This window comes from Lagenorhynchus albirostris, chromosome 1 (assembly GCF_949774975.1).
Source record: "Lagenorhynchus albirostris chromosome 1, mLagAlb1.1, whole genome shotgun sequence".
In the NCBI taxonomy this organism is placed as follows: domain Eukaryota; kingdom Metazoa; phylum Chordata; class Mammalia; order Artiodactyla; family Delphinidae; genus Lagenorhynchus; species Lagenorhynchus albirostris.
The window spans coordinates 43,578,734-43,602,624 of NC_083095.1; the positions used below are offsets into that span (position 1 = coordinate 43,578,734).

Here is a 23,891-nt window from a genome sequence, read left to right on the forward strand (position 1 = left end):
TATGCCTACTTTCTGGAGGGTTTTTATCATAAATGGGTGTTGAATTTTGTCAAAAGCTTTTTCTGCATCTATTGAGACGATCATTCATAGGGTTTTTCTCCTTCAATTTGTTAATCTGGTGTATCACATTGATTAATTTCTGTATATTGAAGAATCCTTGCATTTCTGGGGTAAACTTCACTTGGTCATGGTGTATCCTTTTAACATGCTGTTGGATTCTGTTTCCTAGTATTTTGTTGAGGATTTTTGCATCTATGTTCATCAGTGATATTGGCCTGTAGTTTTCTTTTTTTTGTGACACATTTGTTTGATTTTGGTATTAGGGTGATGGTGGCCTCATAGAATGAGTTTGGGAATGTTCCTCCCTCTGCTATATTTTGGAAGAGTTTGAGAGGATAGGTGTTAGCTCTTCTCTAAATGTTTGATAAAATTCACCTGTGAAGCCATCTTGTCCTGGACTTTTGTTTGTTGGAAGATTTTTAATCACAGTTTCAATTTCAGTGCTTGTGATTGGTGTGTTTATATTTTCTATTTCTTCCTGGTTCAGTCTCGGAAGGTTGTGCCTTTCTAAGAATTTGTCCATTTCTTCCAGGTTGTCCATTTTATTGGCATAGAGTTGCTTGTAGTAATCTCTCATGATCTTTTGTATTTCTGCAGTGTCAGTTGTTACTTCTTTCTCATTTCTAATTCTGTTGATTTGAGTCTTCTCCCTTTTTTCCCTTATGAGTCTTGCTAATGGTTTATCAATTTTATCTTCTCCAAGAACCAGCTTTTAGTTTTATTGATCTTTGCTATTGTTTCCTTCATTTCTTTTTCATTTATTTCTGATCTGATCTTTATGATTTCTTTCCTTCTGCTAATTTTGGGGTTGTTTTGTTTTTCCTTCTCTAATTGCTTTAAGTGTAAGTTTAGGTTGTTTATTTGAGATTATTCTTGTTTCTAGAGGTAGGACTGTATTGCTATAAACTTCCCTCGTAGAACTTCTTTTGCTGAATCTCATAGGTTTTGAGTTGTCATGTTTTCATTGTCATTTGTTTCTAGGTATTTTTTGATTTCCCCTTTGATTTCTTCAGTCATCTCTTGGTTATTTAGTAGCATATTTTTAGCCTCCATGTGTTTGTATTTTTTACAGTTTTTTTTAAAATTACGTAAGTTATTTATTTCTGGCAGCATTGGGTCTTCATTGCTGCACGTGGACTTTTCTCTAGTTGCGGTGGGCGGGCACTACTGTTTGTTGCGGTGCATGGGCTTCTCATTGTGATGGCTTCTCTTGTTGTGGAGCATGGGTTCTAGGTGTGTGGGCTTCAGTAGTTGTGGCTCGAAGGCTCTAGAGCACAGGCTCAGTAGTTGTGGTGCACCGTCTTAGTTGTGCCACAGCATGTGGGGTTTTCCCCGATCAGTGCTTGAACCCACGTCCCCTTCATTGGTAGGCAGATTCTCAACCACTGTGCCACCAGGGAAGCCCGTTTTTTACAGTTTTTTTCTATAATTGATATGTAGTCTCATAGCATTGTGGTCGGAAAAGATCCTTGATATGATGTCAATTTTCTTAACTTTACCAAGCCTTGATTTGTGACCCAAGATATGATCGATCCTGGAGAATGTTCCATGAGTACTTGAGAAGAAAGTGTATTCTGTTGTTTTTGGATGGAATGTCCTATAAATATCAATTAAGTCCATCTTGTTTAATGTATCATTTAAAGCTTGTGTTTCCTTATTTATTTTCATTTTGGATGATCTGTCCATTGGTGTAAGTGGGGTGTTAAAAATCCCCTACTATGATTGTGTTACTGTCGATTTCCCCTTTTATGGCTGTTAGCATTTGCCTTATGTATTGAGGTGCTCCTATGTTGGGTACATAAATATTTACAATTGATTTATTTTCTTCTTGGATTGATCCCTTGATCATTATGTAGTGTCCTTGTCTCTTGTAATAGTCTTTATTTTAAAGTCTATTTTGTCTGATATGAGAATTGCTACTCCAGCTTTCTTTTGGTTTCCATTTGCATGGAATAACTTTTTCCATCCCCTCACTTTCAGTCTGTATGTGTCCCTAGGTCTGAAGTGGGTCTCTTGTAGACAGCATATATATGGATCTGGTTTTTGTATACATTCAGCCAGTCTGTGTCTTTTGGTTGGGGCATTTAATCATTTACATTCAAGGTTATTATCAATATGTATGTTCCTATTACCATTTTCTTAATTGTTTTGGGTTTGTTTTTGTGGGTCTTTTTCTTCCCTTGTGCTTCCTGCCTAGAGAAGTTCCTTTAGGATTGTTGTAAAGCTGGTTTGGTGGTGCAGAATTCTCTTAGCTTTTGCTTGTCTGTACGGTTTTAATTTCTCCATTGAATCTGAATGAGATCCTTGCTGGGTAGAGTAATCTTGGTTGTAGGTTTTTCCCTTTCATCACTCTAAATATATCCTGCCACTCCCTCCTGGCTTGCAGAGTTTCTGCTGAAAGATCAGCTGTTAACCTTATGGGGATTTCCTTGTATGTTATTTGTTGCTTTTCCCTTGCTGCTTTTAATATTTTTTCTTTGTATTTAATTTGTGAAAGTTTGCTTAATATGTGTGTGGGCATGTTTCTCCTTGGATCTATCCTGTATGGGACTCTCTGTGCTTCCTGGACTTGATTGACCACTTCTTTTCCCATATTAGGTAAGTTTTCAACTATAATCTCTTCAAATATTTTCTCAGTCCCTTTCTTTTTCTCTTCTTCTTCTGGGACCCCTATAATTCAAATGTTGTCCCAGAGGTCTCTGTGACTGTCCTCAACTCTTTTCATTCTTTTTTCTTTATTCTGCTCTGCGGTAGTTATTTCCACTAGTTTATCTTCCAGGTCACTTACCCGTTTTTCTGCCTCAGTTATTCTGCTATTGATTCCTTCTAGAGAATTTTAAATTTCATTTATTGTGTTGTTCATCATTGTTTGTTTGCTCTTTAGTTCTTCTAGGTCCTTGTTAAATGTTTCTTGTATTTTCTCCATTCTATTTCCAAGATTTTGGATCATCATTACTATCATTACTCTGAATTCTTTTTCAGGTAGACTGCCTATTTCTCCTTCATTTGTTTGGTCTGGTGGGTTTTTACCTTGCTCCTTCATCTGCTGCGTGTTTCTCCGTCTTCTCATTTTGCTTAACGAACTGTGTTTGGGATCTCCTTTTTGCAGGCTGCAGGTTCTTAATCCTGTTGTTATTGGTGTCTGCCCCCAGTGGGTAAGGTTGGTTCAGTGGCTTGTGTAGGCTTCCTGGTAGACTGATGCCTTTTTTCTGATGGATGAGGCTGGATTTCGTCTTTCTGGTGGGCAGGACCACGACTAGTGGTGTGTTTTGGGTTGTCTGTGAACTTATTATGATTTTAGGCAGCCTCTCTGCTAATGGGTGGGTTGTGTTCCTGTCTTGCTAGTTGTTTGGCATGGGGTGTCCAACACTGTAGCTTGCTGGTCATTGAGTGGAGCTGGGTCTTAGCGTTGAGACTGAGATAGTTCTCTAGGATAGCTCTCACTGATTGACATTACGTGGAGCCAGGAGGTCTCTGGTGGTCCAGTGTCCTGAACTTGGCTCTCCCACCTCAGAGGCTCAGGCCTGACAGCCAGCTGGAGCACCAAGATCCTGTCAGTCATGCGGCTGCTAGTGTTGGAGGGTCTCCTGCAGAGGTGCGGGCTGGCTGTGGCTCACTGCAGGGACAAGGACACTGGCAGCAGAAGTTCTGGGAGGTACTCCTTGGCATGACCCCTCCTGGAGTCCACCATTAGCCTCAAGAAAGAGGCTGTAGCTTCCAGTGCTGGATCACCTCAGGCCAAACAACCCTGTATTTTATATATATGTATATATTCCCTCCTGCTGGGACATATCCCAGACCTATTGAATCTCAATCCCCAATGAATAGCCTAGGATTTTTTTTTTTTAATTCCAGGAGATTCTAACAATAAACCAGGTTTAGAAACAAGTATGGAGAAAGGAACATGGGATTTGGAAGTGGACAGACCTGAGTTTGAATCCCAGAATCAGCACTTTCTAGCTCTGCAAACTTGTACAACTCATTAACCCATGAAACAGATAATCACCATAATTATACACAGGGTTCATGTGGGGATTGAATGGCATATTGTGAGCGTGGCATGATGGACGGCAGTGGCTGCAAAGGCATATGGGCCTAATCACCAGAAAGAACCAAATCTTGAACCAAGTCCAGGGGACGGCACAAGCACTTCCTTCTTCTCTCCTCACCCCGAAATCCCCCTCAGTCATTGCTGAGTCTTCCTCCCATAGGTTCCTGCATATTCCTTCCCCTTGGTCTCCCTCCCCCTTCCTTTTCTTCTCCATTCCTTCAGGGTTCTGACTTGATCAGTGGCTGCTTCCTGTGCCAGCAGGTGTCATTTACCCTGCATCTTTAGGTTCTGCAGAGTTGAGAGACAGGACAACAAACAAACCTCTTTCTAGCTAGTATTAATTACCTCTCATTACCTCATTGCTAAGTTATTATGTTAAAAAAAAATCCCTCACTTCCTCACCTGAGGTGAGACCGGGACAAAGAACCACTTCCTTCCACAAATGCAAATGGCCTGGCACATCTAACACAGAGATGAGTTCTTCCCGCTTTGTCTCTCCTTCCCGTCTCCACATCCTTTGCCTTCCTTTCCTTCCTTGCCAGCTCAGCTTTGGGCTGCTCTACCAGAAAGGGCTGCTGGCTGTTCTCCCTAGAACAGCTCAGGCCCAGCCCAGGGACCAGGAAATTGTTCTACAGGGAAGGAGCAGGAGGCCCCAGTCATGCTCCCCCTTATGAGTGCTGGATGCTCGGCCACCATTTTCCATGGTCTCTCCCTCTCTTTTCACTCTGGTCACCTTGAAGAACAAACTGGCTTCCAGGCCTACCCCTTGATAAGGCAACCAATCAGACTACAATGGAAAATACTTTCAAAATATATTAGGATTTGCTTGTAGTGCTGGACTAAGGTGGGTGTGGTGCTGACACTGGTTTCTGTGGCATGGTGTCCTCCTGGTTTTCCTCCCGCTTCTGAAGCAATCATTCCTCCATCTCCTTGGCCAGCCCATCCCCATCCACCAACTCTCAGTGCTGGGGCATCCTTGATTCTGCTCTCCTCACTCTGGACCTCATTCATCCTATGGTTTCAGTTATTCTCTACCCAAGGATGATTCACAAGCATGCATCTTCAGCACAGACCTCCCCTCTATATTCCACCCAAACGTGGCCCTCTTCCAGGATTCCCCATCTCAGCAAATGACAGCACTATCCATCCTTTGTATCTGGGTGTCATTTGGACATGTCACTCTCCTTCAATAACAATCACGAATCTTGCTTGGTCTGTTCTAAACATTTGTAGAGCCCATCAATTTCCCCCCCATGAGCCCATCATCTTTGTCTTCCTAAGTGCTCACCCACATCCATAATTGCTGTTCTTCAGTATAGTTCCCACACTGCAGCTCGAGTGATCATTTTTTTAAGCAAATGTAGCATGTCCCTACTCAGCTTAACATGTGTCAATGGCTGCCTGCTCCTCTTAAGAAGACAACGTCTTCATGATGCCCCACCAGGCCCTTCATGACCTGGCCCCTGCCTACCTCTCCAGTCCCATGTGAGCCACTCTTCCTCTCACTCTCAACTGCAGCCAACTGACTTCTTACAGTTCCTTCCAGAGATCATGCTCTCTCCTGCCTTGGGGCTATTGCCCATGTGATTCCCTCTGCCTGGAACTCCTCAATCCCCTGAAAACTCCCAACCTTCCAACTGCTGCTAAAAAATTACTTCCTCAGGAAACTTTCTTGGACTGCCTCCTGACCCCTCTGTCCCTTGAATTAGTTTTCTAGGGCTGTGGTAACAGAGTATAACAACTGTGTGGCTTAAAACAATAGAAATGTATTGTCTCACAGTTCTAGAAGCTACAAGTCCAAAATCAAGGTGTTGGCAGGGGTGGTTCCTTCTGGGGGCTACGTGGAAGAATCTGTCCCATGCCTGTCTCTTAGCTTCTGGTGGTTTGTTGACAATCTTTGGCATTCCTGGACATGTGAAAGCATCGCCCCAATTGCTGCCTTTATCTTCACGTGGTATTCTCTCTGTGTGCATGTCTGCATCCAAACTTCTCCTTTTTATAACGATACCAGACATATTGGATTGAGGGTCCACCCTATTCCAGTATGACCTCATCTTAACTAATTATATCTGCAAGGACCCTATTTCCCAATAAGGTCGCACTCTGAGGTACAGGGGGGAGGTGGTTTAGGGCTTCAACATATGAATTTGGGGGGAACATAATCCAATTCATAAAACCCCTCATTCCCAAGGTGGAGTCCTCCAGTTATATCTTGTCATAGTCCTACCCTGCAGACTTTTTCTTCAAAGCCCCAATCGCAGTTTGTAATTATTCATCAAATAATCACACAAGCAAAAGTGTACTTGTTTCCCCATAGATCGTAAGCCCCAAGAGGGACCATGCCCATTTTTGTTGAGCATTGCAACCCAATGCCTGGCCGGTAGCAGTCATTCAATAAGTTATCACTGAGTGAACAAATAAATTCAGATCCCTGATTGCATGTCAATGTGAAGAGACCAGCCCTTGTCTCCCAAGCCTGCTCAGTCACTTCCTAGTGCTCCAAATTAAGTCATCTAAGACAGGTAGAGCTGGCGGCAAATCACTAGTTCATCAACTGCTGCCTAGTCTCAGTGTCCGCTTGAAACTTCAGCATCACCTCCCCGATAAAGCCAAGGCCCTGCTGGAAAAATCCATGTCTAAGATTTGTTAGCACAGTGCATTTTCATTGTCAATATGCCTCATAAGCACCAGTGATTATTACTGAGGAGGCTGAGGGAGCTTCTCTGGAGAGCTTAAAATAGGTTACTTCCCTAAGGACCAGAATAGTTTAGCTGGGTGGTTAAGGGATAAATAAAGTAAAGGAGCTTCCTGGCGCCTCTTTCATCTCTAATATTCTAAGACACTTGTTGCTTGATAACTGTGGACATAGTCCCTCAATGCAGACAGAAAATGATTCTTAATCCTTTAACTCTCTGACCAATACTTAGATCAATGAGTCACTGGCAACAGTGCAAGAGAACACTGAAGAACCCAGATAGGTCAAAAAGCCTTTCACACAGATACAGCTGTAATCCTATAGAAACTGCCTTCCCTGTGTGCTCTCATGAATACGTGCAGAGTGTTAAGATAGTTTAATATCTGGCTTTTATGTTTCATCATCTCATGGCATGAGGAATGCTGAATACTCTAAATGTTGGACTTCCAGAAGCTTGAACCCATTGACCTGCCACAAGTAATTACTTCTGAAAGGCTCCTGAGCCAGGAAGAAGCTGGGAGGGCTCACAAAGCCAAGGTGAGCAGCAGCAAAACCTGGAGGGGGTGCGGAACTGGGGGGCTGGCCATCCTTTTCCTGTACTCCCCACACAGAAGACCTCAAAGGCAAAGAGAGCTATTAATTCATTCAGAGCTAGAACTTTCCAAAGCTATCCATTCTCTTCTGGGCCTGCTTCCAACTGGTGATTACTCTTGCCTCTCAGATGAACTCTGAGCCCTTCTCTGCTGCCTGGTGAAAACAGGGAGATGTAGATGAGAGAGAGGAATTTTACTTGGAAATTGGTGATTCTAGAAGTGTTCAAATTTGTGAACACTTTCCTCCCCTGATTCATTTCAGAGTCATCTAGATGCTGCCATCCACAGATGACTGAGTTGATAAAAGATGTCCAGGTACTTTTAGATCCCCAAGGCCATGTTTGTGATACTGACAGTGCCCATAGAGATGGACCCCTCCCTGAGGCTCACATAGCCACCACAGTTCATGTCCACAGGGAAACAGAACAGGGGATCACTGAACACATTTGGCTACATGTCCCTTCCCCTTCCTGGCCACAGCAAGTGATGAATGAGGGTATATTCACCCCTGGCTGCCCTCATTAACTGTTCACATTGTCTCACTGGAGTTTATGATACACCAGGGAAGATCACCCAAGTCACAAATAATCAATTTTAAATCCTTCCTAAACAGCAGTGTACCAGGGCTTATAGTGGAATATGGGAGTAAACCCTACAGAAATAGGTTGGCCCCCGTCTAGTTTCATAGCCAGACAATTACTCAATGACAGAAGAAGCAGGGAGAGAGAAGCAGGTCTCATCAAACAAGAACACATTTCTGGGAAGATAGTTAAAGCAGCTGTTGACATGGAAAGTGATGTCTTGTCAAAATGAGATATGGAAACATATTTCCATTCAAGGTTTGCAAAACTCTACAGGAACCTTAAAAATGATATGATACACATGGCAAATTGCCACTTCATTCACTGATAGCTTCACTAAGAACTGGTCGGGAAGCTGCAACGGTCCACCTCTGACGACACAAGAGATCTCTATGGATTATGGCTGATGATTAAGATCTCACTCTGTTCCAAAAAGGATTTCAAGTTGTGATTGCAGAGTCAGTAACTAATTACCCCACGCTAACGAGTGCGTATCTTTCATAGCAGGAACTGGAAAAGAAGATGCAAACTCTAATGTATCCTTCTGGGAAAAGACAATATTTACATAAGATGCAAATGCTGGAAATGAACCGTAAAAGACAAGAGGTAAACATGAGAAGAAGAGGGTCATATTTACCAAATGTACTCTACATAATCACTGCCCTGGCACATGAATATAGTTAAGCATTCATCTCTAGTCTTTACCTAGCATTTTAAATTTAGTCATTGGAGCCGAAGTTTCAACTACTGGGATTGAGAAGAAGCAGGAAGATCCCTTCTGCTACCAACTCTCTTGAGTCTTTCCTCTGTTTTCCATCCTCTCAAGGATGTATCCATGTCTCAAGTCTCCCTTTTTTTAACTGTTGCTTCTATGACATTCTGGCTCCAGCAGGAAAATGAGGTTAATTTTTCTTGGTTTAGTAAAAAGGAAGAGGGTGGTGAATTGGTCTGTGTTTTGATACCTAGGCATCTCTCTATAATTTAAGCCATAGAATCATTTTATAAGCAAGATCTCTTATAACAAACCCCTTTACAGTAATGTCTCCTGTAAATGTCATAACCCAAATTCCTCAGTCTAGTGAATAAGCCTGAAGTCCCTGTCTTCTGCAATTCCAAATATATCAGCTAGCCTATGGTGAAATGGTTTTACAAAGGTCCTCACTGTTTTGAGATTATAGGCATGCTCCCCTTTCTCCTAACAAACCTGCACATGAAGAAAGTTTCCATACCTTCTAAGAGGAAAAAAGAGAACCGTGTTCTATTTAGGGGACCACAGATGTCTACAGATAAGCACACAATTTGCAAAGTAGCTGATCTGTTGACCTACTCTGGTGAAAGTAGCTTGAGGGGAGAATACTAACTGTTTATAGCTGATCAATTTCAGGCCCAAGTGGAACTGAAGACAAGTCTTCACAAGGAGGCAAGAACTAATAAGCAGAAAGAGAGGGACCATAAAGTCAAGAAAATCCTTCAAAGCATCCCAAGAAATGACGACGGTGACTTTCTAACCTTGTTGCCTGATGAAACCTTGAACAGAAGTCCAGGTGAGGCACACAATTTTTTTAGTAAAATATTTCAAGCATTTTAAAAACTTCATCAGATAAACTTCTGATGTGAAGTGGGGAAGGTGAAATGCAAATCTGACCATATCACTCTCCTGCTGGAAAAAAAAAAAATCCTTCAGTGAGTCTCCTTGAGCCTGAGGACAAGGTATAACTCCTTGCCCTGATACTCTAAGCCTTCAGGATCTAGCCTCTGCCTACCTTCCTGGCTTCATCTCCTGCTATGATCACTCCCAGCCCACACACTGCAGTCAGGCCAGGTTGCTCAGGGGCCTCAGATGGCTCTGTGATTTCCAACAGACATTTTGCTCATAAACTCTGTGTTGTGTTGCCCCATCAATTAGCGTCCCATTAAGTTTTCCCTGTCTGTACTCCCCCAGAGCAAACCCGCCACTGCAAATGCATGGTATTGTTCACATACAGAGCTTACTGCTCTGTGGGCCAATCCCCCATTAGCAAGACTGACCACTTAGAGATCTACAGAAATGCTGGCCATGTCTCTGGAGGTCTTGAGCTTCTAAGATGTAAAGTTACCAGCTGAAAGAGACACTGCCCCTGCTCAGAGGAATGAGATGCTTAATCAATAAGTTAATTAAATAAGAAAAGGCTGAATAAATGAAAAATCTACTTGGAACATCTATTTAACCTATAGTCCCACGTCCCAGAATGAAATATGCTGTGTAGTCACATAGAAAAACAACTTTTACCATTTAAAAAATATTGGCAAAACCACCAAGAAAGGTGCCTCAGTTAAAATTAGACACTTAGAGTCATTGCTTGAGATCAGGCCAAAAAAAACCCCCAACATTTGGAAGATGCTCCAGATCTGGAGAGGCCAGGGGAGACTGAGGCACCTGGAGAGGGGCTTCTCCTCTGCTCTCCTGATACTTTTTAAAGCTGTTTCATTTAGTTCCAGCTAAGGTCTCGAGTGCTTACTCTAAGCCAGGCACCGTGGTCCACCCTTAACATGAATTATCGCGTTTAAGCTTCACACCTATAAGACAGGAGTTACTATTAGCCCCCATGTGACAGAGCCAGGATTCAAGGCCGGGTCTTTCTGATTCCAAAGGGTGCACTCCCACCCATCCCCTCATATAGCCTCATCAGGACTCCAGCGACTCAGAGCTGGGTCCAGGACAACCTTGGGAAAGTCAGCAAATGTAGAGGTTATGACTCCTCCAATTTCTCTCTCAAGAGAAGGCTTCCCACTGCAAAGCCTTATAGACCTCACCACTCTGTAGGCATATACTCAAGCAATGGGTCCTTTTTACATATTCCCAAGTAGCATCTTTGATCTCCTTCTTTGTCTTCTAAAAGCAGTTCACTTTGCTTTCTCCTAAAAATGAAGCGTCGCTAAGATCATAGACTTCCATGAGCATTCTGCTAGTCGGGTTCTGGTAATTAAGGTTCCTCTGTACCCAGCTCCTCTTATTTAAGGCTCTATTTGTCCATTTTTGTTCCCTCTTTTGGAAGGTAGGATGAGAGTTTCAGCTCTCTTGTGAGATAAAAATCAGTCTTTGTTTCTTGCTGCCTCTTTAAAATGAAATCACACATGCTTTACATATATTTTATAGATAGTTACATAGTAAATTACATATATCTGTGTAATACATGATAATATATAACTTACATAAAGTGAACGTTGCTCTCTTAGGTATACAATTCTATGAGTTTTAACATGTTAATGTGGCTCCTACACTTTCCAGAAGCCATATGAGTCTAGCGAGTAAAAAAAGCACTGGACTTGGAATCAAAGTCCTTTATTTGAGCCCTGATGGTACATTCACTAATTGTAAGCTCCATGGGAGCTAGTATCTTTTCTTGTTCCTAGAACAGTGCCTGGTACATAGCCGCTCAATAGTACCACTATTAGAATAGAATTAGAATAATAGAAGCCCGAATAGTACCGCTAAGAGCAGCCGCTCAATAAATATTAGCTATATATTTGTTCATATAGCTTTATTCTACAGAGAGATTATAGCTAACTTCCAGTTGTCTAGCCTCTTTGAACCTCAGTTTCCACATCTATAAAATGGGAATAAAGCATTGTGCCTACCATGTAGAGTTTACATAAAATTCAAATGATGTGTGTAAAAGCACATATAAAATGTAAAGTATCATATGGATAGGGACAAAACTGAAGAAATATGGAACTGATGTCTTATAGTGAAAATAACTACCTGCTTCAGGGGAAGTGTCACTCCACATACATCATTTGAATGTCACCTTCACAACTCTGGTCTTATCTGGCCACTTGTACTATTATTTACTTAGTATTTTCCTTTAAGGTATCTTGCTTTGTTTTATTTTTATAATTTAGCCTTGTCTGTGAATTAACTGTGACATTATGGGTTCGATATAGTGGTAATACATTTTTCTAAAACACATATTATAAAATACATAACCATCAAACATTTTCAATGGTTGGTATGATCCTTGTACTACCTAAAATCACTCCCTATTTTTCCCGCACTGGCCTCTGTTTCTTTCCTCTCTCCCCAAATTAATTTTGAAGTAGGATACACTTTCCTCTACTCTGCTCACCCAAAACACATTTAGGTTTTAAAGGTTGTGTTTTTCTTTTTTTCTTTTTTCTTTAAGTCTAGCAACCATAAAGAATCAAACAGAGATTTATCAAAATGTAACAAGTAATAAGACATCTAGCTCAGAAGTTCTCAGACTTTAGTGCTTAGTATACAAAACTTTGTATATAGTGCTTTGTGAGTGACTTAAGGCATTTTCAAGGATAAAACTGAACACGTGACTTTTGCCTCACATACTAAATTTAGAGTTGAAATATCGTAACACCAAGAGTGTAGTGAGAGTCAAGCTATTGCTAATATTACATTAGTTCCCACCATTAACAAATGGTCTCTTCCTGTTTCAAAGCTCCTGCCTCTAGTCTGCAGAAAATCCCTGTTCTCAATCTGAGTGATGCTTCTAATAGTTCTGGGCTCATGTGTAGAGCAGAGATGATTGACACGCCCTGGCCCCAATGAATGAAGCCCTTCCCAGGTCCCAGTTACCAATACCTCCCACCTGCCAAAATTCTCTGATGGCTCACTTGTTCATTCCTTTACTTATTTACTCTTTCAACAGATACTGAACTGAGTAGATGTGGTTCTTACACAATAGCACACACAATGAACAAAGGAAGGTCCAATGAGAGTATAACTGAGAGACCTAATAATCTGAGCAGTTGGACAGTTTCTGTAAGGAAGTGATATTTAAGTTGAGACAGGAAGTAGCTGCATGAAGGGAGCAGGTGAGCACGTGAGCATAAGGAACAGAGTCCTGGGACATCCTAAACTGTGATTGATAAGTGTGCAAAAGCCCTTGAGTGGGAAGGAGCCTGACAGATTCCAGACACCAGATGGAGAAGAGACATTGAGATAGAGAATGATTGGAGATGGCGCTGGAAGCACAGTCAGGGCCCAGGGCACACAGGGTCTCATAAATCAAATAAAGACTTTGAACTCTATCTTAAGATCAATGGGAAGCCACTGAAAGGGCAAGTAAGTGAACTATTGGGTTTATATTTTAAATATTACTCTGTCTGAACTGTGGAGCATGGATGGGAGAGGAATGCAAGAGGATGCAGGGAGACAGGTGAGAAGTACATAGCAGTAGTGCAAGAGAGAGGTAGTGTCTGGACCAGCAGAGAAGGGTGACACAGAGGAGAGAGAGAAGGAGCCAGATATAAGATATTTAGGAGAGAGAATTGGCAGAACCTGGTGATGAATTACACATGGGTACGTGGAGAGAGTGAGGTGGCCAGGAGGATTCTTGGGTTTCTCCTGAAGAACTAGGCAGATGATGGAACAAAGTCACAACCAAGCGCTGGACTAGGGTAACTGGGAGAAGAGGCAGGTTTAAGACAGAAAAAGAAGATGGAGCTGACATACTGTCAGGAGACATCAAAGAGGAGGTGTCCAGTTGTACAAAAAATGTATCAGAGCTCAGGAGACAGATTAGGGCTGCAGGATAAATTAACTATAGTTTTCTGTCGGGGCTGTGTAAATAGACAATGCTAGTAAGTACAGTAACATTCAAGGGGAGAGCAGGGTAGCCCCTCAGTGAGGCAGAAAGGGAACTCGCGAGTCACAAGGCATGAATCCTCACGTTGAAATGCTTGATATTCTTTTGTAACCATATGCAACTTCAGATATCAAGGGCTTAAATAAAATATGCCTTAAGATTTGATAAACAACAATCATGAAAACAGCATCCATAAAGTTACAGCTGATTCCGCCAGACTGAGGGGAAAGTCTGGACTTTGACCTAGGATGATTTTCCAAGCTTGAAAAGGATCGTTAAGATTTTGTTTTCTTAAAAGCTACCTTCCTTGCATAAAGCCTGTTGTTCTGAAGTGCATTCTAAAAGGGCACTGAGTACTACTTAAATAAAAAGCTAAAGTAAAGACATACATGCACAAAATCCCACACCAAAAAATAAATTAAATCTCTTCCAAAAAAAAAAAGAAGGTAAAATAAGTGCCTGACCCTTTGAGCTCCCTAGTTCTGTAGATCTGGCATCTGTGTCTCTGAAAATCTCCATAGGTGATTCTGCTATGAAAGGCAGAGCTGATGTGAAGGTTAAGAAAAGTGTATAGTATGTGCCTAGCATGTAGTAGATGTTCAATAAGTAGCTCCAGGCAACATCACCTGTGCAATATTCTTGCCAAAACCACTTAACCTTAATTTAATCACAAGGAAACAATCAGAGAAGCCTGAATTTAGGGCCATTCTACCAAACAATTGACCTGGATGCTTTAAAATGTCAGTGTTAGGAAAAAAAGAAGATAATGAAGGTGGAGGAGGAAAAGAGCCAATGAGAGAGTTGGGGAGGGGGAGAGAAAGAGAGACGAAGGAGAAGAAGAAGGGGGAGATGGAAGGGGGATAGGAGAGGAGGGGAGGGGAGGGGAGGGGAAGGCGAAGAAGAGAGGGAGAGAAGGAAGGAAGGAAGGAAGGAAGGAAGGAAGGAAGGAAGGAAGGAAGGAAGGAAGGAAGGAGAAGAGAAGAAAGAAGAAAAAGATAGGAGAGTGTTCTTGAATTAAAGGAGACTAAGAGACAAGAAAATAAAATGCAACACATGTTCCTAGATTGGATCCTGGATCTAAAAAATAAAACACAAACAGACAAACAAAAAGCCGTTATAAAGGGTATTACTGGGACAACCATGGATATCTGAATACAGAACGTATATTAGAAAACAATGTTGTCTCAATGTCATATATCTTAAGTGTAATAATTGTATTGTGGTTACATAGGAAAATTGCCCTTGTTCTTACGAGACTTGTGGTGATGTATTTTGGGAGGAAGTGACTCTGAAACTAATTCTCAAATGGTTCAGCTGAAGCAAAGTGTGTGTGTGTGTGTACATATATGTATAAAACAATACTGTGACAAAATGTTGTTGATGAGTTAGGGTATACAAGTGTGTACTGTGCCATTCTTGTGACTTTCAGAAGATTAAGAAGTTTTTCAAATAGCAAGGAAAGCATTTTTAATGCTTACAGAAACACCAATTGAAATCCTTTATATATGTGTGTGTGTGTTTATATATATATATATATATTTTTTAAAGAACACCAAGTAGATTATTTTGTGTTCCTAAAAACCTAAGCACTTAAAAAATACATCATTGTCAGGGGAAAAAATAAATTAAATGAACTTCTAATTCTTTGTAGAAAATACACAGAATGCAGAATTTCTGGAACATCAAGCAAGTAATGACTATTGTCCCCAGAAAATTGGCAAATTGGAAACATGGTTCCGTGAACGAGAGGCTCGTGGACAGCTTCTCTGGGACAGTTCCAGCTCTGACTCAGATGAGTTGGGGAAAGACGAGAAGAAACCACGAGCACTGGTGAGGACCAGGACAGAGAGAATTCCACTTTCTGACGAGTTTTTTGATTGAGAATAATAATACTATTCACTAACCTAGATACTGAGTGCATTGAAAGCTTACTTTCGTTTAAAAATTCTCCAAGGTAGTATATGAACTATTTTGAGGACACCAATTCACTTTCTTTTCATTTTGAAATCCTAAGATTAAACAAGTGAGATATATTGTTAATTATACTACATAACTAACTGCCTCAAAACTTAGGGGCTTAAATAACAGCCACTTATTGTCCAACTTTTCTGTGGGTTGCTGGGCTCAGTTGGGTGGTTCTTCTGCTGGTGTCTTTTGAAGTTTTTCATGCTGTTGAAGCCAGATGGCAGCTGGAGTCCTCTGGAGGCTCGACCAGGACACTGAGACAGCTGGACCTCGCCCCCTCTCTGTATCATCCCAGAGCCTCCTCATGTGGATTCCCCAAGTGCTCTCTCCTGCAGGGTAGTGAATTTGCTTTTATGTCAGCCCAGGGTTCCCCAAAGCAAACGTTCCCAGAGGAGGAAAAGCTGCCCATCCTCTTAAGTCTAATTCATGGAACGGGTCCCAAATCACTGCCCCACAACACACACTCGGTTGGTTACTACAAGTCATAGGCCAGGTCACAGGTAATGAAAAAGGGGCTACACAAGGCATCAATTCCAAAGTGTGGTCTATTGGGGTCCATCTCTGAGACATGGCACCCCACTGTTTTAAAAGCAAATTATTTCTTATAAAACAAATAGATGAGAGAGTAAATTTGATAGAAATAAAAATGACTTTTTAAAGAAAAGTCACAGTGATGGTACAGTAGACAGTAAGCTCACTTAAGTCACTTTCCTGTGAGTTAGAAACTTGTTACCTCATAACAGAGAGGCTATAGGAAAAAGGTAAAATAATGTCAAGTGTGGAACATCACTGTGAGTTGAAACTCAAAATTAAATGAAGATCCCTTAGATTATGGTGTAGATCTTAGAACTCTTTAAAAGGAAACTTAGAAATGTTCAGTCCAAAAGTGATTATATTTACAAAATTAAAATTTTTTTTACCCTTCAAGCAATCTACTTTATTCAGATTTTACCAGTTACATGTACTCGTTTGTGTGTGTATTTAGTTCTGTGTAGTTTTGTCACGTGCGTAGATTCATGTGAGCAACCCCACAATCAGATACAGAGAAGTTCAATCACAAGAATCCCTTGTGCTATCTATAGGGGCCCCCAAAGTAGATTTTTAGGCAATTTTAAGAACTTCTTTTGTATAAAATTTGTACAGCACAATGATTCAGTTATATATATGTGTGTGCATATATATATATATATACACATGTATGTGTATACATATGTATGTGTGTGTGTATATATATATATTCTTTTTCTGATTTTTTTCCCTTATAGGTTATTACAAAATATTGAATATAGTTTCCTGTGCTAGACAGTAGGTCCTTGTTGGTTATCTTTTGTATATATAGTAGTATGTATAGGTTAATCCCAGCCTCCTAATCTATCCCTTCCCCAGCCCTTTCCCCCTTGGTAACCATATATTTGTTTTCTATGTCTGTGAGTCTCTGTTTTATAAATAAGTACATTGTATCTTTTCCAAAATAAACAAATGGGACCTAATTAAACTTAAAGCTTTTGCACAGCAAAGGAGACAACCTACAGAATGGGAGAAAATATTTGCAGATGACGTGACAACTGAGAAGGGATTAATTCAAAAAAACAACCCAATCAAAAATGGGCAGAAGATCTAAATAGACATTTTGGTAAAGAAGACAAACAGATGGCTAACAGGCACATGAAAAAATGCTCAACATCACTAATTATGAGAGATTATGGCCATTCTGACCAGAGAAAGGCAAATCAAAATCTACAAACAATAAATGCTGAAGAGGGTGCGGAGAAAAAGGAAATTTTCTATGCCACTGGAGGGAATGTAAATTGGTGCAGTCACTATGGAGAACAGTATGGAGGTTCCTTAAAAACTAAAATAGAGTTGCCATATGATCCTGCAATTCCACTGCTGGGCATATACCCTGAGAAAATATATTTTTAAAAGACACATGCACCCCAATGTTCACTGCAGCACTATTTACAACAGCCAAGACATGGAAGCAACCTAAATGCCCATCGACAGATGAATGGATAAAGAAGTTGTGGTATATATACACAATGGAATATTAAATGCCCATCGACAGATAAATGGATAAAGAAGATGTGGTATATATACAATGGAATACTACTCAGCCATAAAAATGAATGAAATTTTGCTATTTGCAGCAACATGGATAGACCTAGGGATTATCATACTGACTGAAGTAAGTCAGACAGAGAAAGACAAATATTGATATCATATGATATCACTTATATATGGAATCCAACAAAAAAAGGAAAAGTAAGATCCTTGAGAGGAGAAATGAGTTCAACCTATTCTCAACCTCCTCATATTATGGTTGACCTGGAAGGTTTAAAACAAAGTGGGATGGGCTTTCCTGGTGGCGCAGTGCAGGCCCGCGTACTACAAAAAAGAAAACAAAAAAACAAAGTGGGGTGGGCAACTCCCAGCACTGAAGACAGCAGGGCCAATGAAGGTGTTCATGGCTCTGGTCTGTGACTTGAACTTGGACGACACCTCCTTCTACACGTTCACTGGTCTCTGAGCTACATGAGGGCTCGGCGTCTCCTCCCTATAGTATCCACACCCTACACCCACCCCCCTGCTTCCCAGCATAACATCTGGCACCGAGTTTATTATTTAATGTTTGTGGAATTCATTAATTTATGTGTTAACTAGTCAATTAGCGTCAATTGCTCACTCTCACTTTCATTTCCCAAGAGTCTTAGTTGTACAAGGTTGATTATACAGATTAAAATGAAGGGCTTCCCTGGTGGCGCAGTGGTTGAGAGTCCGCCTGTCGATGCAGGGGACACGGGTTCGTGTCCCGGTCCAGGAAGACCCCGCATGCCGCGGAGCGGCTGGGTCCGTGAGCCATGTCCGCTGAGCCTGCGCGTGAGGAGCCTGTGCTCCGCAACGAGAGAGGCCACAACGGTGAGAGGCCCGCGTACCGCAAAAAAAAAGATGGTTTTTTTTTTTCCCCCTAGATCTTGGAATTTATACATCTAAATGGATGGCACAAATTAGACATTGTCTTGGGATAGAGGAGCTAGACACGTATGTGTACCAATGAAGATGCCATAGCTCAAAATATTTCTTGAAATTCAATCGGAGTGTGTCAGCTGCAAAAGAAAGTCAATCATAATGCCTTCTCTATTTTCCTGCTCCATGTGGAACTCTCCTTCACCCGATCTTAAACTCAAGAATTTGAAATTACGATCATAATAATAACGGTGATAGTAATAACTGCTAATGTGCACTGACTGCTTATGGTGTGTCAAGCACTCTCCAAATGCTTCACGTATATAATCCACGCAACAATTTTCTGGGTCACCCCTGTTTGACAGATGAGGAATCTGAGGCACAGAGAGGTCGACTAACTTGCCAGGGTCACCCAGCAGAACTGGGTGTTTTTGAGTAGACCGCTGCTTACCAGCAGGGGCCTGATGGGAGCCAGAAGCACACGCCTCCTCTCCCTAATTTTACCTCAACTCACCAGTTGCGTTCTCACATTTCCGTTACATGTTTTTTGTTTGGGGAGCGGAATACTATTACACTGGAAATGGTGAGAGCTTTCTTTTAGCAAGAAAGAATTGCTGTGGAGCCTGAGTGCTTAAATGGGGGCACAGGGCAGGATAAGGGCACCTGAGAAATATGTCAGGGGGGGAGTTTCCGGGGTGGGGTGAGGGGTACAGAAAGGTAGATGAGAGACTAAAGATAAATTTAACTGTCTTCACAATTTGGCCTGCGCGCAGGATCAGTGAGCAACCCCACCAGTCACCCCATCCAGGATGGAACTCAGGTGCACACCGTTTCCTGGGCCAGAGGGCGGTGGTTCTCAGAGCCACATGTTGGAATCAGCCAGCGAGTGATCAAACACCTAAAAACAAGTAGGATTTGTGTTCCCGCCTTTTGATTTATTTGGGTCAGGCTAGAGTTCTGGCACTGGGTTGGTGTTTTCCTGCTTCAGCTCCCAGGTGAATCCAACGTGCAGCTGGGGTTGAAAACCACAGCTTCAGGGCTACAAACATTCTATTATAGCAGATATACCAAGTTCTATCTTTAAAAGCAACCGCTTCTGAGGTAATTTTTAAAGGTAAGGACATGAGGCCTGGAGCTCCACACACAGTAAGAGACTGTGCATTTGGCTGGTAATTATCTGAGAACACCAATCCTTTACTTAATCTTGAATTTGTTCAGAGGCAAGGCAGGGCCGTCAGTAAACACAGCTGCTGCCGCTGGTAAAAGCTATAAAATTAAGCCTCAAGGCAAAGTTGTCAATTTTCTCTAACTGAAAATCTCCTCAGCTTTGGGGATGGTGGGGGGGGGGGGGCTTGTCTATGACCAAATACATGCTTTCTCTTGTGAAAATAACATTTTCTTTCTTGCTCTGAATTTTTCATGAGAAAAAGAAGTCTTTTTTCTGGCATACTTTTGGAAATATGCTTTTCTCGATTATTTTTTTCCAGCAAAGGGCCATTCTTCTTCATCTATCTATTTTGACGATAATTCTGAGTTACTGTACTGGGAGTTAACTGAAGACGATTCTTGCAGGAGTCACCTATGAAATAGTTTTGTAAACAAGAAGATAATCTTTTCTGCTCACACAGAGACTTTAAAGACAGAAAACAAATACCAGCTCTTCATGCCACTTCCTTTCTTACCAGGATCATCAAATCATAATTAAAGTCAAATATTTCCTGCCTCAGATGAAAAACAAAAGCCTATTTCCACATATTACTGCAAAACCTAATTTAGAATACTGTGGGGAAAGCTTGAGAGAAAATATGCTAAGGGGTAGATTAGGGAAGTTTAGACCATGAAAAATCCGAATTACATCTCACTTTTAAAGGAATACTATTATACTATTTACTATTTACTATTTATGTGCAAAATAAACAAAAACATTTTAAAACAAAGTGAAGAGTTAAGTGTACTTAACTCTTATGTGTACTTAACTCTTATGTGTACTTAACTTATGTGTACTTCATAATAAGTCTGCAGCTCACTCTCATTCATTTACTTAATCATGCATTCAGCCAATAGGTTTTAAGTGTCTACTAGAGGCCAAGCACTGTTCCAGATGCTGAAAATACAGCCACACAAGACAAAGTCCCTGGACCCATGGGTCATATTCCAGCGGTGAGACCTGGAGCAGAGAGTCAAATACATGATACAATTTCAGGTAATACTGAAGAGAATAAAGCAGGTATGAGGACACGCACAATGGAATGGACTGTGTCAGGCAGGATGCTCAGGGAGGGGCTTGTTAGGGAACCAGGTTTGTTTTGCCTGACACACAACAAGCAAAAACACTGCAGTGACAAGGTTTGCAGCAAAGAGAGGATTTATTCTCAAGACAGACAAGACAGGAGAACAAGTTTCAGATCTGCCTGCCTGAAGCCAAGGGGCTTGGGTATTTATGAGATAAAGAATAAAGCAGCAGGGTGGTCTGAGGCATGGGGGGCGTGGGGAGTGTGGGGAAAGGTGATTGGGAAAAGGTGCAGTAATTGTCCTTCTGCGCAGGTGTAACTAAGCTACAGGCCTTGGCACATTCAAATATGTAAGTGCTTAACACAATCTGAGGGTGGAGTTTTCAGCCCTCTGACAGCTAAAGAATACTCAGGCATGCCCAGCTGGAGGGTCAGTGGTGCCATCCAGTCTTAACTGGCTTGGCTTGAACTAGACACAGCTGACTGCAAGTTCCTGGAAAACAACTTGGGCCATGTGCTGGTTGGAGAACCGGCAAATCTTTTGTAGCAACAATGAAAATGACCTTGATTAGTAAAGCAAGGTGAAGTGGGTTTGACCCATGGTTTTAGAATCTCTGAGGAAGAGACTTGAATGAAGTGAGGATGGAAGCCATGAGAACACCTATGAGAGCAAGTACAAAAGCCCTGAGTTGAGATGAACTTGTAATACTCAAGGACCAACAAGAAGGCTGGAAAAGTGAAGTGAGCAAAGGGGACACTGACAGGGACGACCTCAGAAAGGTCATCAAGATACAGATGGTGGAGTCCAGAGGATCGTGGTGTGACAACGGGTTTTAAGTGTAACAGAATTTCAGAGACAGAAGGGGCTGGTCCTAGTCTAGAATGACATCTCCAATGTGATCATGAACAGAAGCAAACAGACTATGGCCAACACTAACGTCATATGGTCATAGCTGACTGTCTAGGACTGACCCTTGACCCAACTGAGCCAGTCAGAGAGGACCTCAGTCTCTGCTGGTGGCAAGAACCTCAGTGGGTACATTCAGGATTGATGGATAGTAGCATTCTGCCCTGTGAGCCAGAGATGCAGGAACACAGACCTGCAGTAAACAGAGTCAGAGACAAGGGATGCACTGAGACCCCACAGCACATCTATCCCTCATTCCCAGCCCTCCTAAGCCCTGCTGCCTCCTTGCCCTTCCTTCTAAGACTGTATCTTTACAGCGAATTCACCTTTGACTTGGACCAGCTCCACCTGATTTCTATTTCTTGAAGCCAAAGAACCTCAACCAACAGGTACCTTACACAGCAACCACCTCCTTGCCTTATGATGTAATGCTGGAGGCTGAGGAGTGCTGGAATTGCCTAGCGTGGCCAGTTCCAGTTCCCAAGAGGAATTATGAGGACCTCTTCCCAAATCCATATTCAGTGATACCACATCAACCATGGTGAGAGTAGTTACACCACAAAAATTGGCAAATGTTGCCAATCGGGACTTTTTTTTTTTTTTTAGAGAGCTGGATATTAAACATTTACCAGCACACCTGTCTAGAGGTAAAGAACAATAGGCTCTAGACTCAGAATTCACAGCCCGGCTCTGCAACTTCCTTATGGCCACATAGAAGTTAAATAACTGAAAGAAATTCTGAATCAGGTATCAATAGTTAATAAAAGCTGTGTATTTTTTAATGAGTCTTCTCTGTGTATAGAATTCCTGATCCTGATTCCATGATAGACATTATCATTCTCGATTCTGAAAAGGGAAAACCGATGTTAATAAAGTGTATGAAATGTCAATGCCCACACATTTAATTGGAAAAACTGCAATTTCATTTCAAGTTTGCCTGTCTTCAAAACCTCCTCACTGTAAAATGGAAATTATAATAGTGCCTACCTCACAGTGACAGAAATAAGATCATACATTAAAATACTTAAAACAGCACCCAAAACACATACAGACTGAAAGTGAGGGGATGGAAAAAGATATTCCATGCAAATGGAAATCAAAAGAAAGCTGGAGTAGCAATACTCATATCAGATAAAATAGACTTTAAAAAAAAAGAATGTTACAAGAGACAAGGAAGGACACAACATAATGATCAAAGGATCATTCCAAGAAGAAGATATAACAATTATAAATGTATATGCACCCAACATAGGAGCACCTCAATACATAAGGCAAATGCTAACAGCTATAAAAGAAGAAATCGACACTAACACAATAATAGTGGGGGACTTTAATACCTCACTTATACCAATGGACAGATCATCCAGATGGAAAATAAATAAGGAAACACAAGCTTTAAATGACACAATAGACCAGATAGATTTAATTGATATTTATAAGACATTCCATCCAAAAATAGCAGATTACACTTTCTTCTCAAGTGCACAAGGAACATTCTCCAGGATAGATCACATCTTGGGTCACAAATCAAGCCTCAGTAAATTTACCAAAACTGAAATCATATCAAGCATCTTTTCCAACCACAATGCTATGAGATTAGAAATCAATTACAGGGCTTCCCTGGTGGCTCAGTGGTTGAGAATCTGCCTGCTAATGCAGGGGACACAGGTTCGTGCCCCAGTCCGGGAGGGTCCCACATGCCGCAGAGCAGCTGGGCCCATGAGCCACGGCTGCTGGGCCTGCGTGTCCGGAGCCTTGCTCTGCAACGGGAGAGGCCACAACAGTGAGAGGCCCACGTACCGCAAAAAAAAAAAAAAAAAAAAAAGTGAAAAACAGAAAAACGTGGAGGCTAAACAATACGTTACTAACTAACCAAGAGATCACTGAAGAAATCAAAGAGGAAATCAAAAGATACCTAGAGGCAAATGACAATGAAAACATGACGATCCAAAACCTATGGGATGCAGCAAAAGCAGTTCTAAGAGTGAACGTTATAACAATACAATCCTACCTTAAGAAACAAGAAAAATCTCAAATAAACAATCTAACCTTACACCTAAAGGAACTAGAGAAAGAAGAATAAACAAAATCCAAGGTTAGTAGAAGGAAAGAAATCATAAAGATCAGAGCAGAAATAAATGAAATAGAAACAAAGAAAACAAAGGCAAAGATCAATAAAACTAAAAGCTGGTTCTTTGAGAAGATAAGCAAAACTGATAAACCGTTAGCCAGACTCATCAAGAA

The 23,891-nt window shown here is 41.4% G+C and overlaps 1 protein-coding gene across 2 annotated transcripts in view; it reads left to right on the top strand.

The window, feature by feature from the left end:
• CCDC198 (coiled-coil domain containing 198) overlaps positions 1-15,461 on the top strand; it is a 29,321-nt gene extending 13,860 nt beyond the window's left edge. The window contains exons 3-6 of one of the 2 annotated variants that reach the window (XM_060167070.1): positions 7,257-7,343; positions 8,485-8,586; positions 9,365-9,524; positions 15,232-15,461. In XM_060167070.1, the coding sequence (XP_060023053.1) occupies positions 7,257-7,343; positions 8,485-8,586; positions 9,365-9,524; positions 15,232-15,461 (579 nt within the window). The remainder of the gene's footprint in view (positions 1-7,256; positions 7,344-8,484; positions 8,587-9,364; positions 9,525-15,231) is intronic. The other variant, XM_060167074.1, reaches the window with a different exon arrangement.
• The last annotated feature ends 8,430 nt before the right edge of the window (positions 15,462-23,891 follow it).